General features: G+C 38.3%; 1 protein-coding gene across 5 annotated transcripts in view; it reads right to left on the bottom strand.

Moving 5' to 3' along the window:
- Window positions 1-16,304, bottom strand: part of RBM27 (RNA binding motif protein 27) — a 20,497-nt gene extending 4,193 nt beyond the window's left edge. The window contains exons 1-18 of one of the 5 annotated variants that reach the window (XM_035338648.1): window positions 16,139-16,304; window positions 15,355-15,479; window positions 14,238-14,332; window positions 13,432-13,625; window positions 12,783-13,043; window positions 11,999-12,232; window positions 10,508-10,642; window positions 8,218-8,367; window positions 6,219-6,366; window positions 5,776-5,929; window positions 4,364-4,627; window positions 4,095-4,223; window positions 3,096-3,218; window positions 2,509-2,583; window positions 2,239-2,403; window positions 1,715-1,819; window positions 1,418-1,609; window positions 261-347 (exon numbers count right to left, since the gene is read on the bottom strand). In XM_035338648.1, the coding sequence (XP_035194539.1) occupies window positions 261-347; window positions 1,418-1,609; window positions 1,715-1,819; window positions 2,239-2,403; window positions 2,509-2,583; window positions 3,096-3,218; window positions 4,095-4,223; window positions 4,364-4,627; window positions 5,776-5,929; window positions 6,219-6,366; window positions 8,218-8,367; window positions 10,508-10,642; window positions 11,999-12,232; window positions 12,783-13,043; window positions 13,432-13,625; window positions 14,238-14,332; window positions 15,355-15,479; window positions 16,139-16,277 (2,775 nt within the window). In that variant the 5' untranslated portion in view covers window positions 16,278-16,304. The remainder of the gene's footprint in view (window positions 1-260; window positions 348-1,417; window positions 1,610-1,714; window positions 1,820-2,238; window positions 2,404-2,508; window positions 2,584-3,095; window positions 3,219-4,094; window positions 4,224-4,363; window positions 4,628-5,775; window positions 5,930-6,218; window positions 6,367-8,217; window positions 8,368-10,507; window positions 10,643-11,998; window positions 12,233-12,782; window positions 13,044-13,431; window positions 13,626-14,237; window positions 14,333-15,354; window positions 15,480-16,138) is intronic. The other 4 variants (XM_035338650.1, XM_035338649.1, XM_035338651.1 and 1 more) reach the window with 4 other exon arrangements.
- Between the last annotated feature and the right edge of the window lie 1,594 nt (window positions 16,305-17,898).

Raw genomic sequence — 17,898 nt, 5'->3', positions numbered from 1 at the left:
TACTATAAATCTGAAAAGACTAACAGAGTTCTAAACTGATGGTGACATTGAACCTATGTCAGCAAAAGACCTTTGTTGTTAAATTAAACATGAGTTATTTCCCCTTCTAGCAAACTATATGTAAAAGCAACAAATACCTGCACTATCTAGCTTGAAATAGCAGGATCAAAGCTAGCTCAATTTCAAAACAAAAAGGCAGATATGAGTAGTTAAAAATTCTTATTTACGAACCAGGAAAAAAAATCCATTATTCCACTTACGTTCTCAGCTTCAGAGCGAGATTTAAAAGTTAGAACAACACTTAGTGGGGAATCCTCTTCTTGAAGGTCTTCAATATCTCCAAATTTCTATAAGAGGAAAAACTGATTAGGAAAAATAGTAATATTCTCCTCCAGAAACATGATCATCATGTGCTACATATACATTGTTCCGTACCACAGCACTACTGAAACCTTGTTACTTTTTGGACAGAAAAGAGACAAATCTCAGCTGCATCATCCAGCCATGCTACATCATTTGTACCTGTATTTTTGGGCAAAAGCTCAAACTTATTAACATTCTAATAAGTGGAGATTTATTTTGCAGGAGAAAAGGAACTATATAGCTGAGAAGTGAATCCAGAGAATTCACCACTTCCTTATCTCTTCTGCCTTTCAATGTTGCACTACTACAGACCTGTTAAGTCCTGTAGAGCTTATTTATTTGCAAGAGACGAGATTTGATCAATAGGAATCAAACTTTGCTATATAGCTCCTGAATACGCTAAGTACAGAACATTTTTTTTAATGGAACAGGAAAAAAAGAGTATAGTATGGCTAACTTAACAGAACATTGCATTTTTAGAAATGGTATACAGCATAATGGTAAAAATTTGAATGTACATACCAATGATAGATTTAAAAACAAACAAACAAACAAAAACAAACAACAAAGAAACAAAACAAACTAACAAAAACACACACAAATTTATCTATTCACGAAGCATTACATTATTTCCCTGACAAATTTACTAGGTTTGCAAAGGGAAACATGCAAAGGGAAACATTTTATTCTGGGAAGTGTTAACTGAAGGAAATGTCAAATGTGTTTTTCCTTTATTGTGTTAACTCAGGTCTGATACTAACACATCCATCAACTCAGCTTGCGAACTACAAGCTATTTGCTGTACCACAAGTTTGTAAATAAGTTTAACTTACAGAATTAGCCATTTGGCTTTTCCTATTAAAGGAATGCATTGGGCAGCTACTGTAAATCAGCTATAAAAAACATTATATTTACATCCTTGGTAACTCTTGAAACTGTTTATCCATAGCCTGTTCCATGAATTCAGGTTAAATTTGTTTGTATTACAGAAATAAAGACTTGCATCTCCAACTCTCCTCTCCAGTATCTCTATTCAATGTAACCAAATACTTACAGAGAAGTGCTGTAACAATTCATCTTTTTCCTCTTCAACAAATCCTCCAACTGTTAGTGCTTTGGGACGATGGTCTACCACCATGTGATTCAACATGCCCCTTCCTCTCCCACCACGACCACGCCCTCGTCCTCTTCCTTGAGCTGGCATTGTTTTTCCTCGACCAACAGGCAAGATACCTAAACGGGCAGCCTGTTTAAAAGAAGGCAAATAATGTATAAAGCTATCCCCAGTTTGAAAGGATTTAAAACATTTATATATCAAATACATTAAAAACATAAATGCAGACATACTTACTTCTACTTGTAACTGGTTAAGCTTTTTTCGCAGTTCAGTTGTGTCTTCTCCAGAAGAAAGTCTTTTATGGAAGTCCAGTTCTGCATCTAGAAGTTCCTTTTGTGCCTTGAAGAAAAATGTGTAGAAAGAGAAAATGTGAGGGAAAAGCAGAACATGAATGTCTGCTTTTAATATTTAATTCCACTTCTTTATCTTTTATATAAATTCATTGCTAAAGACAGACCAGCACACAACTTCCATACCTTCCTCTAAATTCAGAGGTTTGTTTTACTTGGCTCCATGTCCTTCCCCCCACCTTTTGGAGGGACCCAGAATTCTACACTTCAGAACAGGAACAAGCTTGAGTAAGTTATATGCAAACTAGGTCACCCAAGTTACTTAAAACTACTGCTTGGGTCTCCATAGCTATCACTCTAATTCAAAATACTACTGGCAAGTACATTGATCTAACAGTGTTGCATTTTTAGGACACAGTAGTAGTAGTTATAGGAGATTGATGGCCAAGTGTCTTGTACAATAAATACCTCTGTCTTGGACTTTAATTTTGATGGTGTAGAGGTTGCAGATGAAGTTTTTAGCTCATCCTTTAATTGAGATATTTTTCCTGCTAGTTCTTTTAAGGTCTTCATTATTTCTGCTCTCTCTTCTGGTTTCATAGCCTTATTTTTCTCCAGCTTGGATATCAACATCTATGTATTAATAAAAGAGCAGGAATATAAGACTTTGGCAAGAACAGCACTGAACAGAAGCCTAAAAAATCAGAACACATATCCTGGTAACCATTCTAAACTTACCTTCTGACATTCTATTTGCTTTTCTAACATCTCCTGCTTCTTTTTCCTCATGTCTTGTTGGAGTTTAATTGCCTCCTGTGAGAAGAAAACTCTTCCAATCAGAGAAAGCAGTCTAGCATTGTATGTACTCATATGTCATATCTTCTTTTTCAAGATATATAAGCAAGGGCCATAATAAAAACTACTAGTCTGTGAACTACACCGGTATTAAATATATCTGATCTGGAAAGTAACAATGAAAAGTTGCCAACTTCCTGCTCTGAAATAATCTATTTTTTTTTCTTCCCTTCCAACACCCCTTGAATATCCTGTGCTGTCATTTAAGTTTTTCATATCTGCAGAGATTAAAATCAGAGAAATGTCAACAACCCCTTATCGCTCTCTCTTTAAAAAACAAAAAACAAACAAACAAAAAAACACAACAAAAACACCAACCCTCAACATGCATCTGCAAAATTGAATCATAAAACCTACACTGATTATGTGTAGAAAGCTACATAGCAGTATTTGAGGTTTAAGGTGTCTCTCAGTCCTTTCTTTTTAAAGTACTTTGACCACTACACTGTTGTCAACATATAGCAAAGCACCTGTTTTTTTTTAAGAGCTTCTTGCACATCATGAGGTTTAGACCCTGCACCAGGCTTCATAGCTGTCTTTAAATTTGAAGTACTGTAAACCGTTTTTGAGTGGCTTGTAGAAGTAGGAAACGTCTGAAATTGTAAAAATACACACACACAAACAAAAATATGTAATAGGTTAAAAAGAATGTGATATACCACCATCATATAATTTAAAAGGAAGATATTCCATGAAACAAACACAAGCTTCCAGATTTATGCAATGAGACAAAAAATTAAAATACATGCATAAAGGCATTAGTCTAACAGTCAATTTGCTTGGAAGCAATCTTGTTAAACACTTTTGCAGAAAGTGTTTTACCAAGATAATTTATTTCAGTCATTATCCAAAATTCCCTTTGTATCCCAATATCCACTAGGAACACTGCTGAAGCTGATCTTTTCTATCTGCACTATATTCAGCTTGCTAACACAAACTACTTCATGTTCAGATCAAACACTTAGGAGAAATAAGGCAGTAATAGTCACTTGCATACCTCTTTTCTTACAAGGAAGGACTTCTTTGCATCCAAGAGTACTTGCTGCAGTATGATATCAGGGCTAATTAAACTGTACCACCTTGAATTCTATAAAGAAGGATCCTCTAAGTTTCTAGTACTATTGTTAAAGCACAGGGTAAGCTCCCAAATCACTGGGAAAAGCAATTAGATTTATCAACAGAAAGCTGACATTCCATGTAGGCCGTCAAATTTGTTTAATAGGAAGCACTGCCAAAAATATTTTATGATACTTAACATAGTGGTACTTTGTTTCTGAAATAAATCTCCCTAGTATATACAAACAGCTAATGAAACTAAGAAGTGACTGACCACTCTGTATAGAACTTTAGTGATATAGAAATAATCTACTAGGAATGGAATTTGCAAGTTCTATTTGCTAGGTCCTTTTATCAGCTAATGGGTAAAAGCTTTAAGCGAGTATGAAGATGGTCACCTTTCATAAACATACCTGAGAATCCTCTACTACAGCCCCAGACTGACTTAAATCAGACTGACTTCCACCTGCTGCTCCAAGGCGACGTTTCACTGGGACTTTATTAAGGACATAGGCACCAGAGGCCAGCGGTTTATTCATTGCCTGTGTATCAATAGATATTAAAAAAAAAAAAAAAAAAAAAAAGGAAAAAGCTCTGTACTCTGCATTTTTAAAGCTAGCAGCTGTCACTTAAGAACACGGATAACCTTCAGCATAAAGAAAGTTGATTTATGAAAGCATACCTTTGACATATTGCTATGCATTGTTACAGCTGGAGGCGTGGTCAGGGCTTGCTGCTGAAGGTGAAGCTGGTGATGAAGAGACTGTGAGGGTGACTGCTGCTGTGGTTGCTGCAGCAATGGGGGATTCTGTTCACTTTCTCTGTGCCACAACACCCTTATAAACCGATTGTTTAAAACTGCCTCTGTGCTTGAAATTGCCTTCCTGGCCTCGTCATTAGTTAAGTACTGAATTAGTGCAGCTTCAGGATCATTCTGGAAAGCAACCTAAAACAAAAGTTCATGAAAATACGTTAATTCTCAAGAAAGAAAACTTCTCAACCAGTCGCAAAGCAACCTGCAAATAATCCGCAGCAACAAGTGGAATATCTAATGGTATTAATAGCTCAAAATGAAGCTAAATATTCTATTTAATTAAAGCCAAGTACATTTTGGCAAGTATTACATGTAATTCCAGCAAAGACTATATGCAGTAAAATAAAACCAAATAAATAATAAAAGAGAGTTCTCCACCAAATATCACTGGATAATCAAAGCACAGTAAACTGCTATTGAGATATGACTGAAGAGACTCTGATACAAAGCCCAAAGCTTTTTATGCTAATCTTCTGAAATAAAAACGTTGTCCAAGGATATGTAGTGCAAAGATTCACCAAGTTTCCAAAGAAACATTATCCAGCAATCATGAAAAAGACAAATTTTCTCTCAAAAATTAATCATCACAGAAGTAAAAACAGACTTCCTAGTTGGACTTTCTAGTATGATATGGCTGAGGTAACGTGTTTTAAATGCATTACTTCATTACCATTGTGTAGAAAGCACCACAGTATCTTCTGGGCTAGACTAAAACTGTCAACTCAAGAAATAGCAAGGCCTCCCAGGTATCTGTGTTTATTTAGACCTCTAACCAAGGACTCTGGAGGCCATTGTTTTGTGTAAACAAAACAAAATTAATTAAGTAGTACTTTAACCGTGCAACTACCTGTGTTTTGCTTATACAGTGCTTTTCCACTTCTTATAATGCAAAGAACACCACTGAATTGGAGCCAGTTCTAGGATGCACAGTGGTAATAAACTGATGCATAAAGACTCTCCTGTAGCATCATTGCCAAAATCATAAGAAATAATGCAGGACTTCCATGCAAAACAGAATTTGATAGCAGATCTCCCTCAAAAATTATGCTCAAGTTGCTCAAAAGCCTGATAGATACTGTTAAATCTGCAAGTCTTTCAAATGCAACAAGACATCATGAAGGCAGAGAGGACCAAGAAAAGGCTTTTTTTGAATTTGATTACCTACTTTTGTTAGTCTCCACTGAGATTTCTCAGAAACTAAGTACAGTAACTGTATTCAAGAAGGCTCCAGGGGAAATAAAATACCCACATGCAGAAATAAAATTGAACTGTTTTTTTACCTGAATGTTTACAATAGTTCCAAATTTACTGAAGTGTTCGTTGAGCTGTGTAATATTGTTCAGTTCTGGTGGAATTTTCCGAACTTCTAATTTTGTATTAGTATACTGATTCTTTTTCAAAAATCCTGGCTTATTCTGGTTGTTATTTGCTTGCCTAGAGAAAATGAAAGCAAGATAGTTGTTCAGAAAGACATATGCACCAAAGTAAGGCAGCAATTGTTAATGCACATTTAACTTTTATTTTCTCATTAGAAGTACACACTCTAGAGAGTAACAACAACTGAACTACCCTCCCCCCCAGTATTTAGTCTCCGATTATTATATAGACATAGATTTTCTGACTCAGCCTACTCAAATTACAGGGACTAATGAATTGCTATATTTACAGCACTGATAGCATTAAAGTGCATTCCAGTTAGCTAACGGCAGTCATTAATTCTTACTTTCCCAACCATGGTTTCTTCAGCGGTGGACATTCCATGCTACTTGGAGATCGTTTTCTGCTGTCTGGTTCAAGCACAACTCTAGTTACATTACTGCTATTATTCGTAATGGGAATGGGAGGTTCAGTCTGGATGATAATATTGGCAGCTGGAGGAAAGGAAAGGAAGGGCAAGAAAAGATGTATTATTTATCATACATCAGTGGAAACATGGATAAATATTGCATTTAAACTACAAAATTGAGCTGATTTTAAAAGCATAAGAAATAAGAAGACTATCAGGTTGGTCTGTTCTGTGTATGAAGTTACTTCAGAGATCGCTTGCTAGCCTAACAAACCAATCTGAGGAACACAAACATTTAGTCCAGCCAGCAGAGATGGGATTTTTGACCTTCAAGATTAGTATCAGTTTTAAGAAACAAAGATAAACCTTCATTTTACAGGTACTGAAGCTTTAGGTTCTGCACCACAAAACAACCCACTACATTCTGAGATTTCGGGTTAGAGTTCTGGAATGTGGCATGGGCTTAATAAACAACCAACTTTCCCTGAATTAACCTTTGATAGTGAAAGGCAACCAAGAACCCATTTCTCCCACTGCTATCATCCCCTTGCCACCCCTCCATCCAGTTTTCAGCAACAGCAACTGTCAATTAAGCAAGCTACAGCATGAAATTATATCTCAGAGATGTTAAATTTATCATTTGAAGCAAATTCTACAAACACAAATCTGAAGCACTAGATCATAATTTGCCAAGTATTTATTACACCCATTTGAAAATTATGCTATTGCTGTTGGTTTCTTGTGTATGCCGAATATTCAACTCCTAAAAAGAAGTCTGAGTTGTAAATCAAATTTCTGTGGTTTTTATATATGCCAGAACTCTGCTGATTACACTCGTAAAAACACTAGGCATTTTCAGGCATACAGTTTCAGTCTTATATTGTAGGATGATTTTAGAGTAAACCTTTCAGGTACTTGACAGAGACAGCAAAACAAGTGACCATAACCAAACACAGACCCATTCCTTACAACTGCAAGGGGTTCTTAGAGAAAATCTGAGGACCAGCAATAAAGCCCCAACCCTGCCTTTATGACATTTATTAAGATGAAAACAGCAACAACAGTTTCTGCAATAATATTTAAAAATATTTTTTATAGGATGAGTCACTGGAAGGGAATACTGGGCAAAAAAACCCTTTCTTATCCACTAAGTAAGAAGCACTGAAGTGTAACAATAAACACTGAAATTTACCAACTTTTCCCTCACAGATCATGGGCAAAAAGCAGGAAGGAGAAAGAAAGCTATGCTAGCAGAACAAAAATTTCATTGAAGCCCTTGACTTCTTCTCTACCCTAAAAGAGACTTGGTACATGCCACGCTACATCCACATTCATCCAGCTTATGATTCAGAATTACTTAAATGTAGACTGGGATTTCTACAGGTTAGGAGAATTAGGATTCTATCTGCAACAATCATTTTAATATAGCATCTGGCTGACAAAGTCAGACCATCAAGTACAAAAACATGCCATGATAGTTCCGCTCACAACTACCATCGAACCAGACGAGGCAAGTATTGTGGATCATCACATCTGTGCCCCAGCTCTTAAACATGCCCTTGGCAAATTAGAAGTTTCTTCAAAATGTACTGTTTAAAGTCAACTTCCTGTATCATTCTTCTTTCTAGAAGCAACAGCACTCAAAAAGTACCCTTGTAGGCTAAAGAAGAATAAAAACCCAACCAACCAAAAAAACACCAAAACAAACCAACCGTGTAACATATCCAAGCCAGTGGTTATTTTTAATCAATAAGTCTGCTGTTACTTCAATATGGTCATATTAGCATTTTTTAAAAAGTTGAGATGTCTGAAAATTGCTCTGAAATACTAAATCAGTGAGAAAAAAACATACTGCTTTTAGCCTGGAAAAGGGGAAAATAAATGTTGACGTTCTTGGACAAAAATAGCAACAGCAATGACTAGAAACCCTTCCTACCTCTTGGATTTGTATCCATCTCCCCAGATGTTAGGCCAATTAGATTTGGACGCTGCGTTTGTGCTCTTGTAAAGAACTGTCGATATTGAGATCTACCAGCACTGGTAATACTAGGAGCTTCGGGGTTATAGCCATCTGGCTCATATGTATCTATAAAAAAAGGAGAGAAATGAAAGAATTTTTCAAATGAGTTTAAGACTCAGGGTTAATTTTCCTTTAAGGAAATGCATGGATGTCCAAGAATCAAAAGTTGTTTTGGACAAAGAGGAGAGAAAAGAGGTTGTAGAGACAACGTGTGTAGCTATTTAAAGTCCTCATCTCAACTTTATGCCTATTTGGACATATTCTCCTTCAATGATTGTTACTGTTAGTACGAAGTGCACAGATCACAACTATTGAGTACTGATGATGAAGTGCCTGAAAAAGACATGAGGTGCCTGTACCACATCCTTCACTAAGTCTGACAGTGTTTCACCGGGAGCAACAAAATATTTAGCTTGAGCATTTATTCTTACATCTTATCCTAAGATGTAAAGAGATTTTGAGTCTTTGTTGTGCTAACAGATTATGTTACTTCAGGGAAGGATTTTTGGAGAAGAATGCACTTAAATGATTCCAGTCAAAGCAAGCTGAGAAATCAGGTGATTTGACCAATACTTACCTATTAAATTATCTTAATTTATGTGAGATTAGCTGTCTACCTTCATTAAGGTATTAATGATTACTTAACTACAAGGGCTAACTGTGAGAGCACAAGATGACAGAATTGACTTATGTTGTTCCTCTAGTCCGAGGTACATAAAAGATGATGTATTTTTCTAACAATAAAAAGGAAAGGCTATACAAGACCTTGAATGAATAAAACCCATGAAAAGCTTCCATAGAAACACAGCACATCCCGGAACAGAAATGGGTGCCAATACAGAGGGATCCAACAGACCTGAAACACTCTACATGTCAGCTCCTTATTGTAAAAGGACAATGAAGACTTGACAATTTAAAACAGATGCCTCAAAACTTCACCACTGATGTTTTGTCATGCAGCGCTGACTCTGCAGTCAGCAGAGTTTCAGACTCTGCCAAGAACTTTCATTGAACTCACGTGAGCTGAACTACAAGTTCCTCTTCCAAGATTGTTCATGCAATTGCAAGAGGGCTATCAGCAGTTTAACTGTAACAGTCCAAGAACAGGACATGAGAATCAACCTCCACACAGGTTTTGGAGAAGAGAATTATGTAGTGCAATTAAAGTCAAAGATGCCTTGTGAGCTACAACAGATAGAATCACTCCTTAGAAGAAGCTCCGAAGCTGAAAGAATCTGATGGTAGCATGGCCTGACAGCATTTGGAGACAACTGGACAGAGATCCTAACAAGATATTTGACTGATTGATGTTCTAAAAAGCATGGAATTCATGAAGGAAATGACATGGACCATAAACTGGAGATCTCCTTTGAATAAAATATAGAATATTTATGTTAAAAAAAAAAGCAAGGAATATTATAATTACTTATTATTATTTATTATATTATTTACAATAGTCCAGAAAGGTGTATCATAAAACACTCAGATTTTAATCGCCTTATTTTGCTCACATAAAACAGAAAAATGTCATTTTTTTTTTTAATCAAAGATATATAAATTTTATTTGATTTAAATTTAATGATTTGGGGTTCTCCAGTTATTTCGTTATTCCTTTCACGAAAAAAAAATAAAAATAAAATGCTCTATAAGGAAGATGTCATGTCCTTTGAAAGCAGTCTTTTTTTATTTTTTAAGTTAGAAAGCTAGGATTAAGTCAATTCTGGAAAAAACAAACAAACAAACAAACAAGAGAAATAAAATACTAATGCATATGAAGAACCTTGAGAAAATTTTGGTACACAGATGAGAGAAAAAAGTCTCTCATATCAAGTAGTAGCCAAAATTGGTTAGGAATAAAGACCAAGTTAAACAGTAATTACAGGTTTGCAGATGCATCTTTTCTCTACTAATGTTCTACTAAACAGCTAGAAGATGAATGATATTTTTTTCTTATGCTACTGTTTTATTATTTTGAAAATATGAAACCGAAAAGAAGCTCCTAACAAATGGTCTTTTCTCAGACAGTGACAGATCACTACTGCTATTTCACACGGTAACAGCAGATGATGCACTGACCACAAGGAAAGCCATCAGACTTCTTTTTAGATTTGTATTCACTGGAGGAAGATAAAGGTAATCACTTCCAATTACACAAGCAGAAGAACTTTTATATGTCAAGCAGATTTAAAGAAAGAAATTTACTTACGTTCTGATACTGTGTACAGTAGGTTCTGGGGTAACGGAGGAGGTAGCCTTGCTCCTACAGAGGCAAGGCTGGGCACTGCACTTGTCCCAGGCTGGTCACGATTATTTATCAAACTTGACTGTGTTAAAGGTGGTCCTACAACGACATCAGAGAATCATTAAGACTCTACGGATAAAATGTACAAACAGTTCTGTGCAATTTGTTTATTCCTTGTAAATAATCACAATCCTACTACATCAAAATTGTTTACCATGGATAAGAAGTCCCACTCTGCTAAGTTACTCTGATTCCAACACACTTTCTCTCTTTCCCAGAAAGAAAAAAGCTTTAAGCCTAAGGAGAGGAAGTGGGAAAAAAAAAAAAGAAAAAAAAGAAAAAAAAGAAAGAAAAAGACTTGTTTTTCCCAGAGTTTTATTACTGTTAGAGCTTGCATTAGCTAAAGCAGCTCCTCCCTCAGCTCTGCCATGGTGAATCAAGGCTTGCTCAGAGCCAGACATACCAGCAACATTTAGATTACAGTTCTATAACAAAAAAACTACAGGGCAAAAGGCATTAACAGGCAAGGAATCTGTCTAATTTTTGCTTTGTTTGTACCATATACAATACACATACTTCTACTTACTATGTGGCCAAAGAGGAGCAGTGAATGAATACTGTGCAACCTACTAAAACACAGTTACAATCAGAGAACTCTGAACAGCAAGCCAACTCAGTACCCACTGAAAGGTTCAGGAACAGTTTTGAGTAAGTTATCCTGTTATTTAGAAAAGCTTGCTTTAGATGAGGTAAATATAGGATTTCCTACCTTTGCCATTTTAAGCTTTTGCTACCAGGGTTTGTGAAAAAAGTAATCCAAGGAAACAAAGGCAGGAATAAGACTAGGTGTGTATGAACAGATATAATCTACAGGTGCCTTTCACGTAACTGTAGCCAGACACAGTTTCACCAGAAGCACCACTGTTTTTGAAATAAAACTAGCACAAACAACAACTATATTCCCCAAGATTAATTTCATAATTAATCCTTCTACTACCCCTGTAAAATGTTTTCTAGAAGCCTGCCCACTAATTGCTTCGTGTTAACCCTATATGAAGACTATTTCTTATCCCATAACTGCTGCTACTTGTTACAACTATGACAGCACGTATTGTGTTACTGGAGTCAAGAGCACTGAAACAGAGTAATCACATACCCAATATACTAAGATTTTTCTTCACAGAATTTACAATGTAATATGCAAAGAGATAACAAAAAAGGCTGAACAGACTCAGATCACTGTTGAGCTAAACCAGATCTCAGATACATAAGGTATCTGCTGCTAAAACCAACACATAGTATAGTACAAACACAGAGATTTATCAGAACTTTCAATAGATTAGATCCCATTTTTTTTTCCATTAGAAAAAAATTTCCTTTCCAGAAAGAGACATCATTTTAACTTTGTGACATACAGTAACACAGAAAAATGTTTTAAACAATGTTTTAACTTACTTGGTACAGGAAGCACAACAGGAGGTGGTGCCTGCGGATGAGCTTGTGGTACTGGCATCCTCATATTGCGAGCTGGACCTGGCATCGGAGGCAAAAGCATACCAGGAGGAGGAGGAAGTCCAGGAGGTGGTGGAGGAAAAGGAATCATACTTGGCAAGGAAACTTCATCTACTACTAAAGGATCGTTTCCATGATCAAACTGGCAAAGATCACCAAGTACACAAAACCCCCTCTCTGCAAAACAAGAAAATTAATTATCTTCTTAGAGGGAAAAAAAATAGTTGTCAACAATTAATGTCATCTCAGTTTTTGCTGGAATTTCTTACTACAGAAAACATACAATCAATGACTTAACATTATCAGATGAGGTTTCAAAATAATTCAAATTATTATAATCTTCCATAAAAGCATACAGACATATATACGTATGCACAATAAAAGCCATGGAAAAACAAAGCATGCGTATGTACCACATGTCTTACATTAAACACGTGGTGAAATCTTTTTTCAGAACTGCCAGTCATTAGTTATTTGCCAAGGCAAATATGTAGCACTGTGAACAAAATCCATGTGTTCTATCCAGCAGCTGTCAGATTACAAATGAACTGCTTCCAGCAATATTAGTTCCTTTCACAGTAAAATATCGGTCATTCATGCATTTTTACATACAAGGTACACCATAAGCTACTGCATTTTGACTTGCTACACTTAACCTGAATACCTAAAAAAAGAAGTTACAGAATTATTGAAACTAGGTAGGAAAGAAGATCAGGAAACAGTTTACCATCATAATCTCGACATCTTCTTTTAGGTGGAGGGTTTCTGCCAAATGAACTGGGATTGCTATGATTGTTATAATAATTTGACCAGCTCTCTGTTGTGTTTTCCAGATGGTGCGCAGGTGCAATTACAGTAACAGCACTGGGAATAGATTGTGCAGAAGAATACTGTTCGGTAGAGTTACTTGGAGACACAGAAACTGGATTATATGAGCCTTCAACATCATTTCTTTCACTCTTGAATTTTGATCTCTCACGGTGCTCTGCTTAGAAAACAGAACAAAAACAACAAAAACAAATTAGGTACATCAAAAAGATGCACCTACAAAAGATGTACATACAAAAGAGATTTATACTACTTAGCAAAAAATATAACACATCTCTGAAAAATCAACAGCTTTGTTAACACATACAGCACATAAATATCAGCTACGGATATACACCTGTGGATAAATGAAGAGGTTAGTGAAGAACACAATTCCCTTAATTATTCTACTCTGAAGAATGGCATCTTAATGATTTCAGCAACATGCAGTTCTCAAAATTGGCTGAGACTGCTCAAGGACATCTACAGCTTGCTAGACTATACAGTAGGTAGGAGTCACCACACATCAGTGACGTTAGATCTTCTAAAGCAACACCTTGAGTACTCACCAACACTTCTGCTCGAATCGCGGTCTTTGCTTCTACCCCTACTGCGGCTACGACTTCGGCTTAACCCTCTGCTTTTACTTCGACTTTTACTCCTGCCTCGTCGCCAGCTGGACTTGTCTCTATACAAGTCACTCCTGTCATAGTATCTGTCATAGTCCCTCCATTTTCCATCATCTCTCTTTTTCTCTCTGGTTCTAGAAAAACACATATGTAGACCATATTTATAAAAAGAGAAACCCAATTCAAATACAAGTTTGCAAATTAACATACGGTTTGTCCGTCCTGTCCAGTTTAGACAGGAAAAACAAACAAACAAACAAACAAAAACGTGTGAATCAGAATTTCCCCAATTACACAGAAAAATACAGAAGCACTCATTCACAGAAACCAGCTACAGGATGACTACTAAAAATAGGAAAGGTGAAAAAGTTATAGATGAACAGAACAAGTTCTAAAAGCAATGTTAACAGATTGTGTTGGGGGGGAGGTATAGGGGAAGGGCAGTAAGAACACTGCTGCACCCCAACAATGCTTTTCATTTATATAACAAGGGAAAGAATGGAACTGAGAGCATCCCTAGGTATTAACATTTGAAAAGTACCGTCACTTTTCCCAAAGATACTAACATCTATAGCGAAGGGTTCTCATGCATGAGATCAGCACGGAAACACATTGCAGACAGAGAAAAGTGGGAAGGAAATCATTGCTTTTGTGAAAATCCTAAGAAAGAGGTAAAACTCCTCAGTTTTACTGAGACTGCCAGCAAATACAGAAGGAGATACCAGTATTTTGGTTCAACTACTAGCCTTTGTTCACTGGAATCTGCCCGGCTTCTCTGTGGACTAGAATGCTTCTTTTTCCTGCCATCCCGCTCTTCTTCAACTGATTCTTGAAAATTCTGTTTAAGAGACAGCCACCAGTTAAGCATGAGCATAGCTTTTTTTTTTTTTTTTTAAATGAAAAGAAAAAGACCAAGCTAATTTCATATCACAGCTAGTATCTTGTATAAAACAACATTTTAAGTATTACTTGCACAGAATACCTACAGAATACACTTCAGGTAATCACATTGCAGAGGTTGATGGGCTTTGTGCTTTAAATCTTTTACCATTTTCTCTAGAGGAGAGGCTCCAAAGTAAAGCTACTTTGGAATTTTGTTTTTAAACAGGATTCACAAAAGACAAATATTATATCCACTTTCTATCCCATTAGAATAAGCAATTCTACAAACCAGGCATTTTCTGAATCTCATAGCAGGAACACAAGTAAGGAGAACCTCAACAAAAGCAGTATTACAAGTCTGTCAGTTTCCCCAGTACTGTAAATCTGTCCGAACGTATTTTATACATTTTCATGAGTTTATTGCCATTTTACTTTGCTTAGAAGTTACTGTAAATTTGGGTGGCAAAATTTTTCCTGCAATAATATTTAAGAGTTTCTGAAGTCAGAACAACACTAAAAGGCAGGCTTATGTATGACAAATTCATCCTTGTTTAGGATTATCTAGAAAGAATTGCTACAAAAACTCAAGAATTGGCTTGACAAGGCTCTGGATAGCTCAGTTTAAGGTCCTGCTTTCAAAACAAGATTGGATGACATCATACAGAACGTATGAAACATAATTGAAACAGGAAATGATTTGGAATGTCTTTCCTTCTTTCTCATTTCTTAAATCCTTTCAAATCACTGTCAGCTCTTATTGCCAGGGACATCTGAACAGGATTTCTGAATGATATTAACCTAGATAAAAACACCTTTCTCTCTGAATGATCACCTTCCATTTTCAGTCAGATGCACAGAGACAAAAAAAAAAGATTACTAGTCACAACAAAATGGATTTTGCTTTTGTATTTTGCCTCACAGATGTTCCAGCAGGGATAATTTGAAAATTAGAAGGAGGTAGAGGAAAAAAAAAAAGGTTACCTCCTCCTTGACTTCTTCTTTCTCCTGACTTGCAGGCTTTGCTTCTACTTTTGTGGGTTCAAGAGAAGGAAGGTAACTCTTTGTGTACAGACTTTCAAAAAGTTTATCTACAAAACCTGAAGTTTCTGGGGATAGAGAAGACAAGAAAATATTACATACTGATTTAAGTTCATTGTTTGGAACAGCTTTACAAGAAACGTCCATGAAAAAAATAATCTGCGTAGACTGCTTAAGTCAGGTTAACGAACATTAGTTCCATTCGAGGAGACAGAATTACAAGACAAAAAGAGAGACTTTTCCTTCGATCACATTTACAACTTTGGAATGTTCTGAGGTCCAAGCATGACTGAAACATGATCAAACCCACATTTGGTCCGCTAGCTACAGAGTTAGCAATTTCTTTTAACACACTGAATTTGAACCAAATTGCCCTGAGCGGCTCATCAGAAGCCTGAAAGATCAACGTGGCTCAGGTTTCCAGAAGTTATCAAACATCTGATACAGAAACGTCTGGCGGCACGACATACGTCTTAAAACCAAATCAAGAATTAGCTTTTATTTTAGAGGATTTCCTCCCACCCACTGTGAACACGGCAGGCTACAAAAATCACTTGCTAAAAAACAAACAAACAAAACCAAGATTTTTATTCCTTCATGCTCTGTAAGGAATAATCAATTTATGGATAACAAGGAATATTTTGAAGGAAACAATAGTACATCATTCTCCCCCCGCAGTGACATGAAAACCAGGAAACAACAGATAAAGAAGCGTAGAACACAGTACCTTTTTGCAGAAAGACGTCCAGCTGATCAGCACAGAAAGCTTTCAGCTCTTTCTCTGGTTTGTCTTTCTTAACTAACGCCACAACATAGTTGGCTAAAGCCGACGGGTCTGCATCACATCTGTGGAGAGAAAGAACCATTCTTGATTCTGCTGAAGAACGCCCAAACCACTGCACGTTGGACAGGCGCTGGTGCAGGAGGGCCACCGAAGAGCAGCAACAGACACTGGATGCTCTTCTGCCACCCAGTATGAACACAGCCCCACCGGGGTGTCTGTGATGGCATATTTTTTTCCCCAATTACAGCCAGATACTTTAATTACCTTGTGCCCGCCTCCCATGCCCTGCCATACCTGGCAGCCTCCCCAGTCTTTCACCCCTTCCTCGGGTGTGCTTAGGCAGAGCTACCTTACTGCCTTGTTTAACGAGGATCCCATTCCAGGGCAGACACCAGTGTTTCGTAGCTTCCTCAGAGCATCACAGCCACCACCAAGTGTGACCGTACCAGAGTAGCAGAGCAACTTCCCGGAAAATCACCGCACGACTGCTTTGAAGTACTAAAGTGGTTTTACAGTACTAAAGCAGTGTTATAGCTCCTCGTTTTGCCTCCCTTGAAAAACACGCAGATGAAGCTATCAGAGGGTAGGAAGGACCCCAGAAGAGTCTGGTGATTTATTTTTAAGTTAACATTAAAAGAGGAGCGATTTTTTAAAAATAATATTAACCATGGAAATACAGGGAAATAGCACAGAGTGTGTAGACTCCAAAATTATTTCAAATAGCAACAAAAAAATACACAAACTAACGAATGTAAAGAAAAATGCAGATGACAACTGGTTAAAGAAAAAATTCCCAATGAACCGTCAGTCAAGCAGCTCGACTCCGAATTAATTTGCTTGTTTCCAAGATCTGACGAAAGCCGCGTTAAACACAGCAATTAACAACAAAGAAACCACAAATTCACAGATTGTACAATTCCCACACGTTCACTAAAACAAACAAACCATATTTAACACATTCTGTGGCAGTGCCCACGCCAGCTGACTCTGACCCTTCTGGTTTAAATAAAGGCGACGATCCATCCATCCCTTCGTGACCTTGCCCGTTTTCTCCACGCCTAACCGTCTCCTGGGCATTGACACCGCACCGCGGCGACACGTGCGAGGCGCGAGCAGGCCGTGCCAGGTTAGCCACGCTGTGGCTTCACCTGCGGACCCCGGACGGGTTGGGCCGAGCGGGGAATCCCCCGGCACCAGCCCCCGCCTCCAGCTCGACTCCCTGCGCTGCAGCTCGGCCCCGGGGAGCGCGTGGCGGCAGGGGGCAGGCAGGGCCGCGCGGGGGCGGGAGCTGCGGCCCAGCCCGGACGGGCTTTCAGAGGGGACTCGCTGGGTGTCCGGGAGCTGCTACCTTAACGAGAGACACGCGGACAAAAACTAGGCAGGGAAGCGGTCTGCGGGGTACGCCTCGCCTCAAAGACCGTACGCGCGCACAGAAGCAGGCACGCACCCGCGGGGCCGTGCAGGAGCACGGGGAGGGGGCGGAGGGGGCAGGGGCCGCCCCGCTGGGACGTTTCAGACAAAGCCCCCCGGGGTTCACTCGCGGCGCTTCCCGCAGCAGGGCACGCGCCCGGGACCCGCACGCGGCGCTCCTCACCGCGCGGGCCGGGAACGAGCCAGGCCCAGCCTCGGCCGCGGCGGGGCCGTCCCCGGCTGGGAGGCGCCGGGCAGCGCGGCCGGCGGGCGGCTCCCGGCCCGGGCGCTGC

The sequence above is a fragment of the Oxyura jamaicensis genome, chromosome 13 (genome assembly GCF_011077185.1).
Source record: "Oxyura jamaicensis isolate SHBP4307 breed ruddy duck chromosome 13, BPBGC_Ojam_1.0, whole genome shotgun sequence".
Lineage (NCBI taxonomy): Eukaryota > Metazoa > Chordata > Aves > Anseriformes > Anatidae > Oxyura > Oxyura jamaicensis.
Note: the sequence above shows the minus strand (reverse complement) of the source record. Positions and strands in the feature narration are given on the sequence as shown.